The sequence below is a fragment of the Eublepharis macularius genome, chromosome 5 (assembly GCF_028583425.1).
Source record: "Eublepharis macularius isolate TG4126 chromosome 5, MPM_Emac_v1.0, whole genome shotgun sequence".
NCBI lineage: Eukaryota > Metazoa > Chordata > Lepidosauria > Squamata > Eublepharidae > Eublepharis > Eublepharis macularius.
In genome coordinates, this window is record NC_072794.1 from 30,171,551 (window position 1) to 30,191,875 (window position 20,325).

At 39.5% G+C, this 20,325-nt stretch overlaps 1 protein-coding gene across 10 annotated transcripts in view; it reads right to left on the reverse strand.

Annotated features, from left to right (window-relative positions):
• Nucleotides 1–20,325, reverse strand: part of RABGAP1L (RAB GTPase activating protein 1 like) — a 225,614-nt gene that overhangs the window by 186,203 nt on the left and 19,086 nt on the right. For 9 of the 10 annotated variants that reach the window (XM_054979085.1, XM_054979079.1, XM_054979081.1 and 6 more), the window contains 11 exons: nt 17,854–18,005; nt 15,186–15,369; nt 14,091–14,301; nt 13,211–13,385; nt 9,385–9,545; nt 8,514–8,624; nt 5,114–5,180; nt 4,510–4,612; nt 3,743–3,909; nt 885–1,029; nt 483–576 (listed from right to left, as the gene is read on the reverse strand). In XM_054979085.1, the coding sequence (XP_054835060.1) occupies nt 483–576; nt 885–1,029; nt 3,743–3,909; nt 4,510–4,612; nt 5,114–5,180; nt 8,514–8,624; nt 9,385–9,545; nt 13,211–13,385; nt 14,091–14,301; nt 15,186–15,369; nt 17,854–17,985 (1,550 nt within the window). In that variant the 5' untranslated portion in view covers nt 17,986–18,005. Of the gene's footprint in view, nt 1–482; nt 577–884; nt 1,030–3,742; nt 3,910–4,509; nt 4,613–5,113; nt 5,181–8,513; nt 8,625–9,384; nt 9,546–13,210; nt 13,386–14,090; nt 14,302–15,185; nt 15,370–17,853; nt 18,006–20,325 lie in introns of those variants that run through there. The other variant, XM_054979087.1, reaches the window with a different exon arrangement.

Sequence of the window (20,325 nt, forward strand, 5' to 3'; positions counted from 1 at the left end):
ATATATGATCACAGCAAACCCTAAGGAAATGTTGTAGCACCATAATTTACCTCGTAGTACACATAGCACACATAGGGGAAGCTGCAAAATCACCACAAGTGGTACAGTCCCCACAGAAAACAGGGATGCAGGATTCCACACAACTTTTTTGCAGATACTGTTTCCTATATTGTCCAAAAGTTCCAATTTTATGTTAAAGCACAGAAAATGAGTCATATCTGTGCAAAAGTCCTACAACTTTTAAACCTATTGCTCTTAGGTTTAAATGAATCTCTGCCATCATATTGACTAGAAGCTCTCTCTAAAATTAAACCTAGGTTTGCAAGAAGCATAAAGAATCAGAGAAGAGAGACACAGGTGTCATATGTGATCCCTGGGACAAAATATTTTTAAAGTATTTTTTAAATTTTTTATTGTTCTACTGCATCATTATTTCATTCTCTCTTCTGAAGGTAAATAGTCATCTCCTTATTAGTGCTTACCATCTCCCCAGTAATTCTCCCCAGGAATACAAGATCTTCTCAGAGCAATCCTTTGATACATCACCAGTGCCACTTGAAAGTTCGTTATCACTCTCTGCAGAACAAAAACAACATGCTAAAAGATTTGTTAGTATTATGATATATCCTGATCCCCATTCCATATCTACAGAGCCAGAGGACAGCGAACAGTGCGACAGTGAACAGAACTGAAAGCTAGGTAGAATGCACATGGCTGGCATAGCTCTTACTTGCCTAACGATGAAGTAAAGCAGGATATAATCTCTTAATTTAGTCTAGACTGATAGTATGATACAACATCTCTTCTACAATGCATAATTATAAAAAGTAGGAATTAATATGAGACATCGTATTTCAAACTGGAATTGCCAAAATTCATTTTACCTTCTTCAGCATCATCCTCTTGTGGAGATATCTGGTCACCACCACTTGATGAGCTAACTAATTCTTCTTCTCGTTCAGACTCTCGGTGCAGACTTATAACTTCATAGATTGCATCTCCAGCATTAGCATGACTTTTCCCTTCACACTAATAAGAAAGAAAATGTGTTTTAAGTACTGTGTTTTAACTAAGGTTACAAGAATATAAGGTTTTGTTAGCTTGACTCCATTAACCCACTACTGTAGCTAATTAAATACTTTGGGATACTATTCTCAGTCACGTTTTAGATTTCTATGTTGTACAGACAACATAAGTAATCTTTTTTTTTTAAAGCAGCAAAAATCCATACAATCCAGTCAATGTAGGTCATTATTTGCAAGCCACTGTGAAATAGATAAACCTACAAAAGCACATAGCAATGGCCTTATTCAATCTCTGAGAACAACCCAGAGTTCACTGACACATGGAGGTTTTTTTGGGAGGGGTAGAACATATCCAAAATGAATAATTTTAAAAACCCATAAAATACCATGAACAATAACCAAAACACTAAAAAAAAAACCCGGACTTGTATATTCCAAAATATACACAGTATTCAGTTGATTATAATTTCTCTGTTAGAATATTTCTACTCCATCTCTCGCCAAGGACTCAAGGCAAATGACACAACATATAAAAAAAACCAAATGAACACCTGAAAATACAAGGTATTATGTAGATACACAAAATTACAACAGTGTTGCCAAATTCCATAAAGAAACAGAACATGAACTGCAATCTTACTGGGAAAAATGGACTTTGAAATGGGCTTTGGATTTCAGATGCTCTTCACAGGCTACGTCTCCAGTGTAACAACATTCTCTTATCCATATTAATTTTTTTTTGTTGAGCTTCCGTTTTATTTTTGTTTTTGGCCTTTTCCCTTGCGTCATATTCAACAGACTGAAAGGCTGCAGGCAGTGACCATGTTCCTTTCGTCTTTGTAATCTGCTTAGATACTATGCGCTGAATATTTCATGTTACATTTTATTATAGAAATTAAATAAGTAGTTCTCTTCATTTAAAGCTCTGGTGTTTAAAAGTTCAGGATACCAGACATTCAATTCATTAAAGTATCCACGTGTTTTGAATTTTATGAAAGAGAAGAAAGGAAAGATTAAAAACTAGCAAGAAAAATGTACTGACAAGCCCATTCCAAAATGCTATCACCGTACATTTTCTGAAGGTTGTATTAGGAATGCAGCCAACACATTATTATCAAGAGGAAAAGGTTAAGAGTCTACTTTAAGCTCAAGGTTTCTAGACAACTCAGTCCTCACAACTTTTTCACAGACTTGTAAAAACAGAAGTTATTTTTCAAGTAAGATAGAAATGTCAGTTCAGCATCAAAAAAGCAATAGTGCGAAAATAAAAAAGAACACTCAGTTAAATTCAATGCAAAGATTCAGTTAACATGAAAAATGGAATCTCTTATATGGCATGCAGTGTAATTTTCTGGAGTTTAGCTCTATCAGCAAAAGGAGAATATTTAACAAAATCATCTGATTCTTTCAAATACCAACATAAGGGGGGGGGGGAGTCTATAAGCCACGATTCAGGAAGTGTAGTATCAAGGCATACAAGATCTTTACCACAGCTTATTCTCATGAAGGAAAAATGTTTAATCAGACAATGCCTCTCAATTCAGAAAACAAACTCAAGAGGCACAGATAAGGAAAGTTGTAGAAAGAGCAATCTCCAAAGTCAAGAATGCTATGTGCATTCTGTAATATAAGAAAAACATAGAAAATAGTAATTATTGAATCCATCATTCTTAGAATTTGAGTTTAAAGTCTTCCATCCTTAGGGATGCAAAAACAGGCTTGAAAATGATAATGACTGGTGAATTTTCAGAGAGTTGAGTAGTGTACAGAGCTAAAAAGGGTTTCTCACAACTGGCTGCAATGCTTGTGTAGGATACTCTCCAATGAGCAGCAGAATATATGCATATGGAGCACAGAAATAGAACATACCAATTTATATAATTTCCAGATCAGAGAACTCCATTTTCATTGGCACAGAACTGGGGCTATACAAATTTAGAGTTTTAGATCTTTTCAGAACAAAGTTAATCCTAATTAGTTATTAAACTAACACTACTGCATTTAGTTTTACAAACAACTTAGGAACTGTGGAGGTAAAAAGCCAAATAACTGGGCAATTCCTTCCTCAGTAGTGCAGAAGTGTTAAGATCCAGCTCTACTCTATAGTGCTAAGGTTTGCAGTTAGGTAAGCAATGCAATTTGGAAAGGGTGCTTATTTTTTATTCTCTCTCCCTGTGTTGTGTCATTCTAACCACAACACTAGATCTATCAACGTGATAATTCAAGGTTGTTTGGAGAAACGTGCCAAAGCATGAGAATCCTTAAAATGTCAAGCAATATGACACACCACTGGCCAGTTTGCAGCATTTTATTTCTACAGTTTACACCCCATCTTTGCTACAAAGCCATTTTGAAGAAGGACTGGTGGGCCAAAGATGAATTAAAATCTTTGATTCATCATATAGTCATAGGACTGCAGAACTACCAAATCAGCAACTCAACCCTCCCTCAAAGAAGCCTATCAACAAGTCCTAAAGCAAAAGTTATCACTCACTCTGCATCCCCTTTTTTCCCTCTAGGCTGGCAAATAAAGACCAAGAGATATTCCCCAAGTAGCCACATTTGGCCAAGTGCCTCTAGGTAGTGACCCCTTATTTACACACTATCTATTGCACATTGTTTAAGCAGCATATATAGAAATAAATGCTTAGACTGTGAAGTATGATTCAGAATTGTCTTAATAAGCTCCCCCCACAATTTAACAGGAAAAGTATTACCTGTTTCAATTTCATGTAAAAGGTTTCTGTGTATGTTTTTCTGCTGAAATACCAAAAGCGTTCGTTGGCAGGATACACACGTACAAGCGTCTCCAGCAGAAAACGAACAGGCTCTATCACTTCTGTGACAACCATATCCACTGCCACAGTCATGTACACACATTTATCTATTGCACAAAAAAAGCAAGTTCAATTTTACACAGAGGAATTGAAGATTAAATACTGTAACATAAAGGCAACTAAGTAACACTTTGTAGGTAAATGTTAAAAATGCTTTTTAGACTATAACCTTTAAACTGTTTCATTTGCCATCTTGTCAGAGTTCAAATTGTTCTTCTCGGCCAACTCTGGACCATAGTATTTCATATCCCTATCCGCTCTTGGTGCTTACGGTTCTTTAAATCCCTAGTACTCGTACTTCTACCTCCCAGAAAGGGTTTACACAATATCTGAAACATACCTCTCCCTTAAGAGGTAGTGATCAGAGGTTAAAGTCTCTGATCACTACCCCTTTTTTCCCTTCCCTTCCCTCCTGAGTCCTTTCCCCCTACATAAATGTCCTTTTTTTAATCATACCCCGGTGAGGAGGATTTGTTCTATTTGTGATCAAGTTCTTCCACATATATTACGTATGTTGCCGCCTTACCTAGAACATGGGAAATCCTGCCTAGAAGTAAGGTACACTAGATTTTTAATTCACCAATGGTCATCTAGGGTTAGATAAATAAAAGTACCAAGTAAATTAACAGAATTTTGAACACAATTACCCTTAGGTGTTTCTTCATTCAGGACTAGAAAGGTAGGTGCATTAGGATTCCACATTCCAGTAATAACATACGCTTTTCCATCATTGCTTTTCCCCATACATTCCTGAGAACACAAACATTAGCTTCTTCAGGACTAAATCTGAAATTTCCAATCATGTATCTGAAAAACTTTCAGACCTGAAGAACCTTCTGATACACATCAAACAAATGTTTACATGCAGTCCAGGCTTCCCTTTGGATCACTGTGGGAAAAGCCACTTCAATAATGCACTCACTTTTATGCAGTAAAAATATAAAAGCAAAGCATTAAATAAGGACTCCACAAAGGATGTAAGCATAAATGCATTAGCTGTTACTGGGACATATCCCAGAAAAAAGCAGCCTATTGGAAGACAAATTTCAGAACTTACTATGCTTTACATACTTAGTAATACATACAGTATTTCAGAGATAGATTTCCATTCCATATTTCAAGAGTTGTTATGTAACTTCAGGTGGATTTTGCAAGACAATATCATGGATACCCACAGTGCTCTTTGAAAAGATAAATGAACTGTATCCCTCCCTCTACCCGTCTCTACTAGTTGTACAAGTGGATTCTTACCATATCAAGCAGATGCATGTCACTATTTTTGACATTTCGCCCTGGACTTAGCAGCATCCCAAAACATCTGCAAATGATTTTTAGAAAGTAAACACAAATAAGGTAATTTTAAAAGGAACTTCAGTTTTATAAACATCTTAACACCATTTTCCATATCGACAGGAGAACCACACAGTATAAAATGATACTGGTGTTATCAACATAATTTAGTACAGAGGTCCCCAACTTTTTTTGAGTCTGTGGATACCTTTGGAATTCTGATTCAGGGGGTAAAGCCAACCACAAAATGACTGCTGCAGCAGGAGGCAGAGGAAACACAAAGAAAGCCCAAGTGCAGAGGAAAAGAGGATACTTTAAAAAATACACAGGGAAAAAGGAGTGAGAGAGACTAAAACCAACATTATTGTGGCAGCTGCTACCGAAACAACAATTTTAATCTACCCACCCAACTGGATCTCCAGTGGCCAGTCAGAAGCCATGGGAGCTGACAACAGCACAACAAGATGAAGAAGGTACAGAATCAGGCTGAGGCAAACAGACATCAGCACCAAAGAAGAAAACTGTACATGAGGGAGGCATAAATGACTGCTCTGGCATTACATGTGAGACAAGATATGTGATAACCTCAAGCTCATTTGTTCATTTTAAAATGAAAACAGCACCATCTTTGTCAGGTTGAAAAAAAACACGTGGGAATAAAATGAGAATAAATGCCTACTTCTAACACAGAATTGGAACTCTAAATTAAAAACAGGGAAAGGGAGGCTAAAGATGAAGAGAATATTCTAAAGGAGAGCTCCCTCTGGCTTCTACAAGCCAAAGGAAAAAATAAAAATACTTAAGGGAATAAAACAAGGACCAAGGTCCTCCTATTACTAAGCAAAACAGGGAAAAAGAGACTAACAATCCTGGAGAGAAAGTTGTAAAGACACCACTCACAGAGATGCTTGCTTCTAACATGGTGGTCAGAAGGCATGCATAGAGAGGAAAAAGTCGTCCTCAGATAAAAGGGTTTGAGTACTAGTTCTCTGGCTAAAGCTTGAAGACATTCAAAAGTTGTTTCTGTATATGCTCAGAAGTAATGTGCAAACATACAGAGACCCTAGAAAATACCACCATATTAAAGAACTTGCTCATCTTTCTGCTGAAGCCCTATTTAAAATCTTATGAGAAGGCTGCCATCTGGTGGAGTTGCTTTTTAAATATAACTTCCTATTCATAAGCAGGATTGGAATTCTGCGACACCTTGGACCAACAAGATTTTCAGGGTATAAGCGTTCAAGGGTCAAAGCTCCCTTCTTCAGATACTGTACCTGAAGAAGGGAGCTTTGACTCTCAAAAGCTTGCACCCTGGAAATCTTGTTGGTCTCTTAAGATGCCGCTGGACCTGCTGTTCTACTGAAGACCAACACTGCTACTTACCTGAAACTTCCCGTTAAAAGATTGGATTTTAAACCTCTTACCATGTTATTAAAAAATCATTAAAGAGAATGCTATACAGAAGAAATTGATCCAATTTGTGTTACTTACTGCCCCAGTACTGATAGGTCAATCCAATAGCTGAATGAAGCCAAATCAATAGCCAGAGTTGGAGGAAAAGTGGGCAAAAGATATCTGACTATACAATTTCTTATTATCCAGAAACTGAATTTTTATCCTGCTCTTCCTTCAAAATGCTCAGAGAACATGGTTCTCCTCCCCTCCAGTTTATCTTCTTAAGAACCCTGTGAGGTAGGTTACACTGAACGAACTAGTGTATGATCATCCAGTGAGCTTCAGTCTGACCACGGATTTAAAACTCGGGACTTCAGGACTCATCCAAAACTATTAAGCACTACTCCAAATTCAAGTAAAAAATGTAATAGTATTTTAAAAACAAATGCAATATGGAGGCAATACACATCTTTTAATAGTTGTTAATGATACACGCTGTATCCAAAGGTCCCATTCCACCAACCATGTACCGTTCCTTCAATAAAGGGGGGCTTGCTTCAGCAGAACAGGTGTGTTCCGCCAGTGGAAGTTGCATTGTGCCAAAAGAAGGCTCCGCTATTTCAACAGAACTGATCCTTGGGAGCCAACCTAGCTATTATGTCTAATCATGCTTACCATAATATTCATATATGAATATTAGTTTTTCCCAATTAAAAAAAAGTTGGCCGTGTTAGTTCTCTGATGAGTAAAAAAAAATCCTCCTTTAATTTGCCTACATCATCCCTATGTATTATTTAATATAATTATAGAAATCAAGAAGGCAAGGGCAAGACTCAGATACTCTACCACAAAAGGGAAAGGACAACATTTGGGAGGAATGAACATTTCAGTCTTTAATGTCTACCATTAACAGAATAAGGGTCATGTAAAATTCTGTATCAAGCCCTCCATTTCCCCACAGCATATTGTTCAATTATGTTTATTTACTTCTATCTTATTGATCATCACTAAACATTCAAGGATGGCATTCTAACACAGCGCACACAACATTGAATCACAACATAAGAGCTTTCTAAACTGCCAAACACTGGCCTGGATGTTGCCATGAAACTCACTGGGTAATTTGGGGCAGGTTAGTCTCTAACTGAAAGTTATCATCCTCCCTGCCTCCCTCTTGTGGAAGAAGTTCTCTCTGTTTGTGGAAGAAAGAGGTAGGGGTGATTCCTCCTAAATCCCTCTTCTTATTGAGTCCCCTAATCCCTCTTCTTATTGAGTGCCACATAACACCCTGCTCTGGAGGCCCCCCCCTCCCGCAGCAATACCATGTAGGGAGGCGAACTTATCTCTGTCATTGATCTAAGTACAGGATCCAGCTCAGTATATATACTGCAAAGGAAAGAGTGAGCAAGAACCTCTGTGGTAAAAAGGGAAGGTGCCAAGCTGTTATTGCATCACTTTCTCCTACACTCCAGACTTTCCTTACATCCACAACTGCATTGTCTAAGGGTGACCTTCTGCTACATCTCTGTTACAAGCAGCAACCCACAGGCTACTTCAGATTCACACAGATCAGCCTCTCCCATACACTTCTCCTCTTTTTGAGAACAACTAGCACCTCAATCCAAGCACTTCTTTTTAACGCTCCACTATGTATAGGCCTGCACAGTATCATAAGGAAACATGCTAGCCCAAACTGTATGGTCAGTTGCTACTTGGAGTAACAGTTAAGCAAGCCAAGTAACATCCCCTCTCTGGCAAATCAGGAGCTAGCCTGTCCAACATTTTTGTTCAATTAACCCAACAAGCATAGCAGTGACACAGAAACCTAAGACATGGCATAGTTCTCCAAAAGACAACGAAGGTGCAGGCATGCAGTCCTGTTAGTTTTGCTGTGATACAAATACCTAAAAGAGCACTGAAGATACAAAGCACAGTCATATTTCCATTCAGTACTTTCCACCATTACCTTTCAATGGCTAATTCTTTGTTGGAGATCTGCTGCAAAGTGATCACAACTTTCTTCTCAACTCCCTGCTTTAATTTGAAGAACAATTTCTCTCTGTCCTTTGGCACTGGGCTAAAAACATTGTAAAAATGAGATCCTGTTAGTATGTACATTTTAGTACCTTCACAGACAAGGAAGTAGCAAATCCTGGCAAAAATTACTAGTGAAAGTTCAAATCCATTAGCTTCAGGAAAAAAACTGAACACAAATGTCAAAATCAGTAAAGGAAAGCCTAGATCGTACAGGTAAATAATATTCTGTTGACAAAACTGAGCTATTGGTGTACCACAAAGTAATGAGGAACAACCAGAATTAAAAGGCTGGCTTGATGCTGATTTGTAAAGCTTTTTAGAGAAGAACTGAAAGATGAAGAAGGATTCTCAATTTTTTACTATAATAGACCAAACTACATAATTATTTTGTTTATTGTATGCTCTTGAACCTCTAACAATTAAATTGGGACCTGGAGAACAGACTGAATATAAAACTGACATGAGACTGGCTGAGAACATGATACATGCTTCTCTGAGCACCTTCTAAAAAAAAAAAAAAGTATAACTATTTCAGACATTGCATTATTAATACGACCACTACTGATCACTCTTTCCATTTACCAGTGATGGCCAGCATGGCGTAGAAGGTTGAACGTCAGATTGAGAATCTCAGAGACCCAAGTACAAATCCTCACTCTGCCATGAGGCTTGCTGGGTAATGTTGGCCCAGTCATTCTCTCACCCTAACCTACCTCACAGGGTGGTTTGAAGAACACAGAACTATGTACTCCACCCAAGTTCCCTGGAAAAGGGGCAAGATAAAAACGTAAACAAATTACCTGAAGTTTCCTTTACCATCATCTTCTCTCACTTCCAAAGAAACACTGAAAGTGAATATATCACTGTCTGGAGTTGGAAAAATAGTATCCTTTACATGATCTGATGCTTGTTTGGAGGAACGTTTGAATGCTGTTGAGAAGCTATATAAAATTCTGCTGACCTAAAATTGGATTCAGGGTTCCGGAGGGGAGGGGGGAGAAGAGGGGAAGAGAAACCAAATAATTGTATGAATCAAAGGGTAAACGTACAGTTGTGATATATTAGTGCAAGTGATCATTCTATACTACTAATAAGTAAAATTATCTTCACTCACAGAAAACCTCTTACTTGTTAAAGAAAGGATATAATAACCTCTTTTAATAGTTCTTCCCTTCCTAGCAAGTAATAGGAAGCAAAAAACATATCTTTCAATTACAGGAGGCTAGACCTGGTCACAAAATGCTGGACAGATTAAGCAATCCCACAAACCTCTTTGGAGAGAACTACGCCAGTTACATTTTTCTGCTCCACTGTCATATCACAATGTTTCTTAAGAATCAAGTAAATTAACAAAATTTTAGATTTTTGAAGGACATAGGTTGAAGACTGTTAGCTTCCAAAGTTAGGTGAATCATAAAAACTCATTGCAGAGTTGCCTTCAAACAGAAAAGCCTTTGTAGTGAACAAGTTCTTATCCTTTAGGAAGAGAAGCTAATCTATTATTTTGAAGAGAAAATATCTAATATCACAGAAAATATAAACCAAGGGAGAAAAAAAACAATGTTTTCTCCACTGTAAGGGTAGGTAACACAAGATGCTGAATTGAAAATGAAATTTTTCCAGGGGGACCCTGTCCAGGTGGAGTAAAACTGATGATCACAGCCTGAATCTATCCGTAGATTGTTGAATGTGTGAGAAGCATTACAGCTCAGCAGTTCTGAATTCTGCACCCATCTGGTGCCAAGGACAATTCTAGGAAGGAGGACCAATTGACTAATGCCTAAAAGTACTACTTATACATGTTTTCTAAAGTGTTTAAAATGGAGACTGCATCTGAAAGAAGGCGACCTACTTAGGGTCACATAACTTGCTTGTACCTAGGATGAGATTTTTGAAAAGCTTTTATCCTTCCCTCCCAAATACTTCAGAGAAGTTTTCATTAAAAATATATTGAAATACAATCAACCAAAGTTAAAACAAATATTGGTCAAAAATACTATGCCTGATCATCAAAATGGAAACACCTGAAAGCCTTGAAGAAAAAGGCCTCCAGCACAGTACAGTGTTGCAAGCCTTCTGAAAGGCTGATAAAGAAGAAACCTTTTGCACCAAGGAATGAGCAAAACAAAAGGAAGTGACCAAGAACAGGCAACTGCTGTGTGACCCTCCTATGTAAAGGTCAGTGTCCTGAGAGCCACACAAGCCCTCAGAACAACATTTTCATCTGCCTCCCTATGCCACCCAGATCCAAACCAAGGAAAAACCACCACTACATAACCTCAGAAGTGAAGGAGGGGAGAAGAAAGAGAAAAAAAGGACCAATATGTCCATCTCTCTATTGACATTAGGAAGTCTAGTCATTAGGAATTGAGGTCATGTTGCACTAATGCTTGAGCCAGCTATGGGCTGCCACCTGTTAGAAGCCAAGATGATTGTGAAAGAGGCTGACAGAAGCAGCACTGTAGTGGTCATAAATAAATTCCAAACTGGACAATGAAAGGCAGCTCTCCAACACCCTTTTTTACAGGCCTCTATCTTCAAACCCCAGTAAGGAACTTTTCAGCCTACTAAAGAAGAGCTTCCTGTAGAGGTAACCAGAGCCCTTACAAACACACTCCTAAAACTATAGTACCAGACTGGCAAAGTTAGACTAGTACTCTGGAGTCAACTTCTATAGGATACAGTTGACAGAAGAACAACAAAACTGGCTGTTATCTACATCTCACAGAACATCAGGGATTTACAACATCACCTAGAAAATAAGTCTTCACTCTCACAGGCCAGGAGGAGGGGGCTAGGCTTATCCTTTTTTTTTTAACAATTTTTTTTATTTTTTAAAAAAAACCAAACAAACAAACAAACAAAAACAATGTACAGAAGTAAAATAGAACAACAACAAAGTCTTAGTGAACTGCTAGGCTTATCCTTGAAACAGTTCCGCCCCCCCCCCACAGGCATCTACTCAGCAGCAATGGAGATCCAACCCAGAGACCATCTCTGCAATAAATCCTGATACCATCTCAGTCCTCATATTTATTCAAATGACATCATCAAAGGACTCAGCAGCAGCATCCATACCATCAAGAGCTCATTCGCCTCCACATCCTCTAACGTATCATGCCATCATATACAGCAATGCCCCTCTACCATTTACACCAACCAAAGCGGGCAGTCTCCAGGCAAGAGAATAAATAGAATAAAGGTTGTCAATGTTATACTTCAGCAGAAGAGTTTCATAGGGGAGACTCAAGCAAGAAGTTGCCAAATTAGAGACAGATTTTTTACTGACAGGATTGGACTCAATAGGGACTGATAGTTAGCTGTCTCACTTTTCAGGTTTGCGTAGACATTATTTCAATTCATTCTACTTTACTAATTCATTAATCATTGGGGGTGGTCTGGTCCCACTCTCTGAATCATTTACTCTTTTGTTTTCATCTGTATATTGGAATGAAAGGTAACACATTTACATCCTGCCCTCCTAGCCCCTCTTCAATATAACTCCCACCCCTGCTCTTCTACTGTTTGTGGTTCCCATATTTTTGCCAACTAAACATAGCACTTTGATTAAGTGGGCTCTGGCTCATGAAAGCTTATGCCACAACAAAATTCATTAGCCTTTAAGGAGCCATAAGACATAGTGTTGCTGAAGCTAAGCAGGCATGGATTTGATCATTAATCTGGAATCCACTGGGAGCAGCACCTGTACACGTTTTAGAGCAGTCACTCAGGCAGCTGTTATCAGAGGTTTCCATTCATGTTTCACCTGATAATGAAAGTAAGAACAAACAGAAGTAGGGTTGACTACACTGAGTGACAAACAAAACTTTCAGAAATATAGGGATGACTAGAAGTTCCTAAAGTTATTTAGCAGAATTTTTGTATTTTGATTATTCTGTAAAGGACAGACATATGATACATGTATTGTATCCCATAAGACCAGCTGATTTGGGTTAAGGGACTTCTTTAAAATTAACAAATATCAAGCAAACCAAACCACAGCATTTCCTAAGGAACTATGACTTACAGAAACTGGTATGGCTAATTCATGCTACACTGAAAGGCTATGAGTCACAGAATCCCTGATTCAACTATAGTGTGAAATTTTGAGTTCAGAAATATGCAAGTACAAAGATGCTAAAACACAAGGATTAATTCTGCACAAAATTCAGTGGAGCAGCCTGATTAATCTGCTGCAGAAAAAACAAGAAGCTTTGTTGACTAGAGCCTGCTTCATCAGATTCATGAAGTGAACTCAGTCTGCAGACTATTTTGTGTGTTTAACAAACAAACATTGCAAGAGATCTTTGTATACTTTTGAGTTTTGCACAAAAAACATCAAAAACGATGTTTCTTGCATTTCATGACCATCTAACCCCACTTAGTTCGTTTTTTTACACACCCATCCATTTGCACTTCATTTCATTTGATAAAGTGGCTTTTGGCTCATGAAAGTTTATGCTTCAATAAATATATTTAGTCTAAGGTTCCTTAAGACTTCCTTGGTTTTGCTCCACAGAATACGATGAAAAAAATGTACAACTCTGTCCTGGTTTTCTGAAATAGTTATTAAGTGTTTGAAATATGGTCAATAAAACGTTCAAAATAATACTGCTTTCTACTTACTGCCTCTTTAATTTCACAGGAAAAGACATGGATCTGGAACTCTTCAGTGCCAGAGAAGCTTTCAGTAAATGCGAAGCAGTCAAATTCCGAAGTCCCACTTTGCCCACGGACACAGAACAAGACTTTGTAGATCGGGAAAGAAGCAATTTCTTTACTACTGGACTGATCAATTATTCTAAAGAAGGAGGAAAAATGGCAAGAACTTTATAAAGTTACCACGTTTGATAAGCAAAGAAAGAAAGGAGCTTATTCAAGACGCTTTATAAGATTTTAAACTTTTTTTTAATTCATCATGTGCTAATGAGATGTCTTCAGAAGCAACTCAAAAGTAAACAACATTCATCAGAAAATCATACTTTACATTTTTACCCAAATGGCACAGCCGCCCTTTAACTCAAATCAAACTTAGTTTACATGTAAGGAAGAACAGGTTTTGGAAGATATATGCCATCTGTGTACAACCTACTTTAAAAAAAAAGGTTGGATTCTATATACTAACAGATCCCCTCTCTCATTGGAATAGTTTATCAATATCTTAAATTTAAAAAATTAAAATTAAAGTAGGAATCTAAGAAATAATTTTCCCCCCCTGCCTTCACTCCTCCAGTTGTGGTGGGTTTCTTTTGCACATTGTACACAAAATTGAAACAGAAAGAGACAGTATCACTCACTTTCCTGATGGGGAAATGTTAACATAGTATTATGCATAGATATAATACACACATTGTGTTATGCGTAGAAACACACACATTAAAACTGATGATTACTATTTCTGTTATTAACATTTTGCTAATGTTGGAAGCCACTGCAAGAAATGAATGGTTGAGAGAGCACAATATAGTAAGTACATTTACTGAATAAATAAATAAATATAGCTCACCTAACAGAGCCATCAGGAATATTTGGAACATATAAAGTTACAGGGAATGGTGAATGACTTGAGTTTTTCAATACTGCCATGGCACGCAATGCCTCCAATTCACTACGAGGAGCAGACACTTTCATATATCCAAGATACATCAGTTTATTAAATAATACGCTATCTTCCTCTGAAGGTACAGTAGGGGAATAGGGTCCTGGTGGTAAAACTTCTGAAATTGAATGCAATGCAAATGTTATCCACTGTTTTCCTCCTTTCCTTGAAGCAGTTATTGGTACCCAAGTCATCTCGGCCACATTAATAAGCTCGAGGGATATGGGGATGCAGACAGGGACAATACCACGGCTTACTCCAATGGAGCGCCTGTGCTGGTTTCTATAGATTCTCAAACACAGGTTTTTATCTCAACAGAGAGAGTTTAATATACCTTCACAACAACCTCTTTGCTCCCTGTAATGCCTAATATTTCCAAGTGTATTTTCATGTAACATTTTTGAATGGCAAAGACAAGTACATAGTAGTCACTTCAGAGTTAAAGAACTTTCCTTCAGATGCTCAAAAGCAAAACTGGGTATTTTTTTTAACGTGGCCTTAGTTTGGATTTTCTTTCCAAAGCTAGAGAAAAACAAAAAGGGGAATTATTTTTATCTGATACACTTTTGCAATATAAGATGCCACAGGGCTATTCTTTATGTTTTTTCTTTTCTTTTTCTTTTTAGTATTGCCGTTTTATCAGGTTTAACAGCATACTGTTATGTGTTTTTTCTAGGGTACAACTTTGCCTATGTTAGCTGACTACTTTTTCATGTAATTAAAGTTAGCCAGTGGAAAGTTCACACTGGGCCAGTTCACAGCAAGTACACATACAGAAGTTCCCTGCAATGAACACTGCTGTTCATTTCAGTCACAAAGAATAACAATAAAATATACAAAGAGAACAGAAATGCAAAACTAAGAAAATTTGTTCAAATACAAATGATATGATGGGAGTTAAATTCTCTCTTACAGAAAAATAAAACTCATATATCCCAATTTTCTCTCTTCCACCTCCATTTTCCCTTAGATAATAATTAACAAAAATATTTAAACCACTACCTGTGGTACAAGGATCAAGCAGAAGATGCATAGAGGGCTGATTATCAGAAATATCTTCTAGTGACTGCCTGCAATCACCACTCAAATGTTCACAATCAACAGTATTCCATTTCTGACCCTTATCAGAATCCTTCAGTATCTCTTCCATTGCCTTCTCCATTTGTTCCGCTTCATTTGGAAATATCTGTACAGAGGAAACACACACAGACAAATATTTTTTAATAAAACCAGTAAGCAACAATATTCTGTACACTTACAGATCTGTTATTCAGTCAGGTGTATGTGTAGTCTATTAATTTATTCAGTGTGGTGTTGGATAAGGAACTGAGACACCCAGGTTCAAATCCTCACTCTAGTCCAAAGTTACCCAGCACTAACGTACCTCACAAAGTTGTGGGAATAAAATGCAGGAGAGGAGAATGATATAAGCTGCTTGGGATCCCCATCAGAAAGGCAGGGTATAAATGAAATAAATATAACCTAGCTCAACCTTTTATCAACTAAACATTCAAACTATGTCAAATTATAACAAAAGAACCTAATCACGCAGGCAATATCAAGTGTACTAGTTTTGGAAGGAACGAACGAGTCGCAGTAATGTGACCTGTACTAAAAAAAAAAAACCTTCCCTGAGACCTACTATGTTGAGGAACTTCTAGCCAGCCTCCAATCTATAATTCTTGGGCAAGGTGTTAGAACAGATGGTTGTTTTTCAGTTTCAAGGGCTCTTGGAAGAGACTGATTTTCTAGTTCAATTTCAACCTGGCTTCAGTCCAGGATTTGGAACAGAAATTGCTTTGTTTGCCTTGATTGATGACCTCTGCTGAGATATAGACAGGGGAAGTGTAACCATGATAGTCATGTTGGATCTCTCAGCAGCCTTTGATACCATCAAACATGGTACCCTACTTAATCATCTCTTGGCGCGATGAATAAGGGGCATCATGTTTTGGTGGTTCAAGTCCTATCTGGGTGACCAGTGGTTCGAATCTTACCTGGCTGGTCACTTTCAGAAGGTGGAACGGAGGGACTCTTACTCTGTCCCATAGCCATCTATCTATGGAGCCCTGCGGAGCTTGATTTTAGCTTCCATGCTATTTAATATTTACATGAAGCCACTGGAAGAGGTCAGGAGGTATTACCCATATGCAGATAATATCCAGCTCTACCTTTCTTTTCCATCTAATTCCAAGGATGCTGTTGATGTTCTGAACCACAGTAAGTCCAGACAAGACAGAAGTTCTCAGGGTTAGTAGAAAGGCTGACTAGCGATGCAAGATCTCTCCTATCTTGGATGGGGTTACACTCCCCTTGCAAAGTCAGGTTCACAGCATGGGAGTACTGCTTTTCACAGCAATCAGCTTAGAAAGCTAGGTGTCATCAGTGGCGTGGAGTGCATTTGCCCAGCTTCAGCTGATGCATCACCTTTTCCTATTCCTGGTTCAGTCAAATCGAGCCACAGAAGTTCATGTCTTCTAAACTGGCCTACCGCAATGTGCTCTACTTGGAGCTACCCCTTAATACTGTTTAAAAGCTGCAGCTAGGACAGAATACCCCAGATACACTGCTGGTCGGCACCAACTACTGGGAGCATGTGACCTCAACAGCACAACAATTACACTAGCTGCCAATCCACTCCCAAGCCCAATTCAACATATTGTTTCTATCAACATATTGTTTCTATCATTTAAAGTCCTACATGGCTTAGAACCAGGGTATCTGAAAGACCATCTTCTCCCATACGTTCCTGCCCAGCAGTTAAGATCACAGGGAGAGGCCCTCGTGGCTGTCACATCGACTTAAGAATCTTGAATCTTGATTGATGAGAACACAAGAAAGACTTTTTGGGTGGCAGCTAGAGTTGTCAGATCCTGCGGGGCAGAAGCAGGGAATGGGAGGGGGGGCAGTGAGTACTCACTGCACACATGCAAAGTATGCATGCGCTCCTGTGTCACTGGAAAACTACATCAATTCCAGCATGATGCACAAGCAACATATCCTGGCACAGCTGATTCTCTAAAAAAATCGTCCCAAAACTTACTGTTTGGTGCTGATATTTAGAAAATCGCCCCCCCCCTTGTCTTTTTCTGCTGCAAAAGTATGTGTGCACTTTGTGCACATGCTCCAGGCTCTCCTCCTCCATTTTCCAGTGCCTTTTACCCCAACTGGCTAGGTGAGTGGCAGCGGAGACCAGAGTCTGGTGGAGGCTGGGCACATGGGATCCCCTGCTACAGCAGACGTCTGGCAAGTCTGGCGACAGCTCCATGATTATGGAACCATCTCTCCAGGAAAATGCGTCTGGCCTCCTCATTCTTGATCTTCAGGAAGCAGCTGAAGACTTCTTTTATTCAGTCTTTTATTTAGTCTTTATTTAGCCAGTTTTAAAAATGTATTTATAGTATTAAATATTATTTTAAACCATGTTTCCGATATATTTTTATGTTTGTTCTGTTTATATTGTAAGCTACCTTGAGTTCTGCAAGGTGGAAAGATGGCTAATAAATGTTTTAAATAAAATAAAATGTTACACTTTCTTCCTATGTTATTATAGACATTATTTTAGAATTAACTGAAGCATATTTTAACACTGATCGTGCCACTCAGGGGAGACTTAAAAAAACTTGTTAAAAGTAGATTCTGACTTAGCTGCAAGATGAGACAGTGTTACCTTCAGCTGGAATTTCTCATCTTCTGATAGATCCTTGGATTGTTTGTTAACCAAGACATATTCTTCACGATTTAGCACTGATACAGTTTCAGAAGAAAGGCTGGCTTTGTCAAATGAAGATCCAACTTCCATTTCAGAATCAGCATCTCTTCCTGTGACATGAATCAGAAGCAAATGCAAATATACTATTGACAACTCTGGAATGAAAGTGATTTATCCTTTTATAGTATTAAAAACTCACAGTTACTGTAAAATTATATCAAAATAGCAATATAAGCTTGAACAAATAAATAAAAAGTGGGTGCTGTGACTTCACCAATGATGCCACTGATGATGACAGTACCCTCACTCGAAAATCCTGATCATTTAAAGCACGTGAGGAAGAAAATGAACGAACTCTACAACTGTAAAAACGCTGAACGAAGGCAAACATGCAGAAGAACTGAACCCAAACTAGTTACAATGCTTGGAGATTGACTGCTAAGAAAATCAGGAATAAGTTGAGTGTGTGGAAAAGCCCCTAGTTAAAACTCTGTCATGGATCTAACTGGACGACATTGGGCCACTCTCTGCCTCTTATGAGAAATCACTTAACTCAGGAGCTTCTGTGAAGATAAAATGGGAACGGACCTTTGGACACTTACCGTGAAGGGTCCTTCTCCTCTGAGTGCAGGAGGACATCTTGGGTTGTTTCCTTTTGCCCAATCAGGGAGGCAGGAAGTCAAAAAAATAGCTCTTCCTCTTCCTCTTGGAGCCTAGGAACGCCCCCTTGTTCCAGTTCTGGTGACTCCACAAAGCAGTAGAAGAAAAAACTATCAAATACTAGAACTTTCAAGAAGAAAATACTTGCACCCGACCCGAAAAAGGAAAAACTTAGTCGGTGTGCAGAACTATGTTAAGTAAAAAACAGTGAGAAAAAACGACTGCGGCATGTTGAGAGCGGAAGGAGAGACAGGAAATTCCAGCCGGAAAGGTGTTGTTTATAAGGAAGTATCAGAGAGGAGTAACAGGAGACGGGGGAGCCTGGGAGGGGCAAGATGTCCTCCTGCACTCAGAGGAGAAGGACCCTTCACGGTAAGTGTCCAAAGGTCCGTTCTCCCTCTGAGGCGGAGGACATCTTGGGTACTCCCAAAGCAGTTAGTCTTCTCCGGGTGGGAGAGGCTCCCCGTCGAACATCACGTGCTGGAGAACTCTCCTTCCGAAGGCAGCGTCCGCTGAATTGAAAATGTTCATTTTGTAGTGTCTGACAAATGTGGAAATTGATGACCAGGTGGCTGCCTTGCAAACCTCTTCCACGGAGGCGTCCTTGAGGAATGCTGCGTTAGTTGCCGCGCTTCTCGCCGAATGAGCAGTAATTCCCTGAGGCACGTCTCTGTTGCACGCCTTGTACGCTTCCATGATGCAGGACCGAATGTTCCTCCCAATGGCTGCCGAGGACATCTTCTTCCCTTGGTTGGGAGGAGAAATATTGATGAAGAGCGAGTCGGAACACCTGATAGATTCAGTCCTAGATAGGTACGACTTGAGGACTCTACGAACGTCGAGGGTATGCCAGTCCCTTTCCTTAGGATGAGAAGGGTTAGGGCAGAAGGATGGCAGATTGATCTCCTGAGCCCTATGGAATCTGGAACAGGATTTGGGAACAAAGGTGGGGTCAGTCCTGAGAACCACTTTATCCCGGTGAAAAATGCACAGGTTGGGCTTGATTGACAGAGTCCCCAGTTCCGAGATCCGCCTCGCTGACGTGACAGCTACCAGGAAAATAGTCTTAATGGTTAGCCATCTCAAGGAAATTGAATGGAGAGGTTCAAACGGGGGCCTGGTTAAGGCCGATAAGACAACGTGAAGCCTCCAAGTAGGGAAACGATGAACAACTGGGGGGCTTAGCAAGGTCGCACCCCTGAGGAAGCGTTGGATGTGAGGATGCCGGGAGAGTCGACAACCTTCCAGGACAGGAAAGACCGAAGACAGAGCCGCTACCTGCTTGCGGAGAGTGGCCGGCTTGAGTCCAGCTTCCAGGCCCTGCTGGAGAAAGTCCAGAATCATAACGATGGACGGGCACAGAGGATTAACCTTCTTCCTCCTAGCCCAGCGAGCGAAGGCCTTCCAGGTGGTGTTATATAGCCTAATAGTTGATTCCTTCCTAGACGCCAGGAGGGTAAGGATCACCTGCGGAGGGTACCTCAATCTGGTAAGGTACTGCCTCTCAATCTCCACGCGGTCAGACACATCCATTCTGGATGGGGATGCCACACCGGGCCCTGATGCAGAAGATCTGGTATCGTTGGTAGCTGCATCGGAGGGGAAATCGTCAGTGCCTGTATCGTGGAGAACCAGGGTCTCCGAGGCCACCATGGAGCCACTAGGATTACCTCCGCTTGACGTTCCGCTATCCGCCGTAGAAGTTTGGGAAGAACCGGGATCGGTGGAAAGGCGTACAGTAGCCCGTTGGGCCACCGAGTAGAGAGAGCG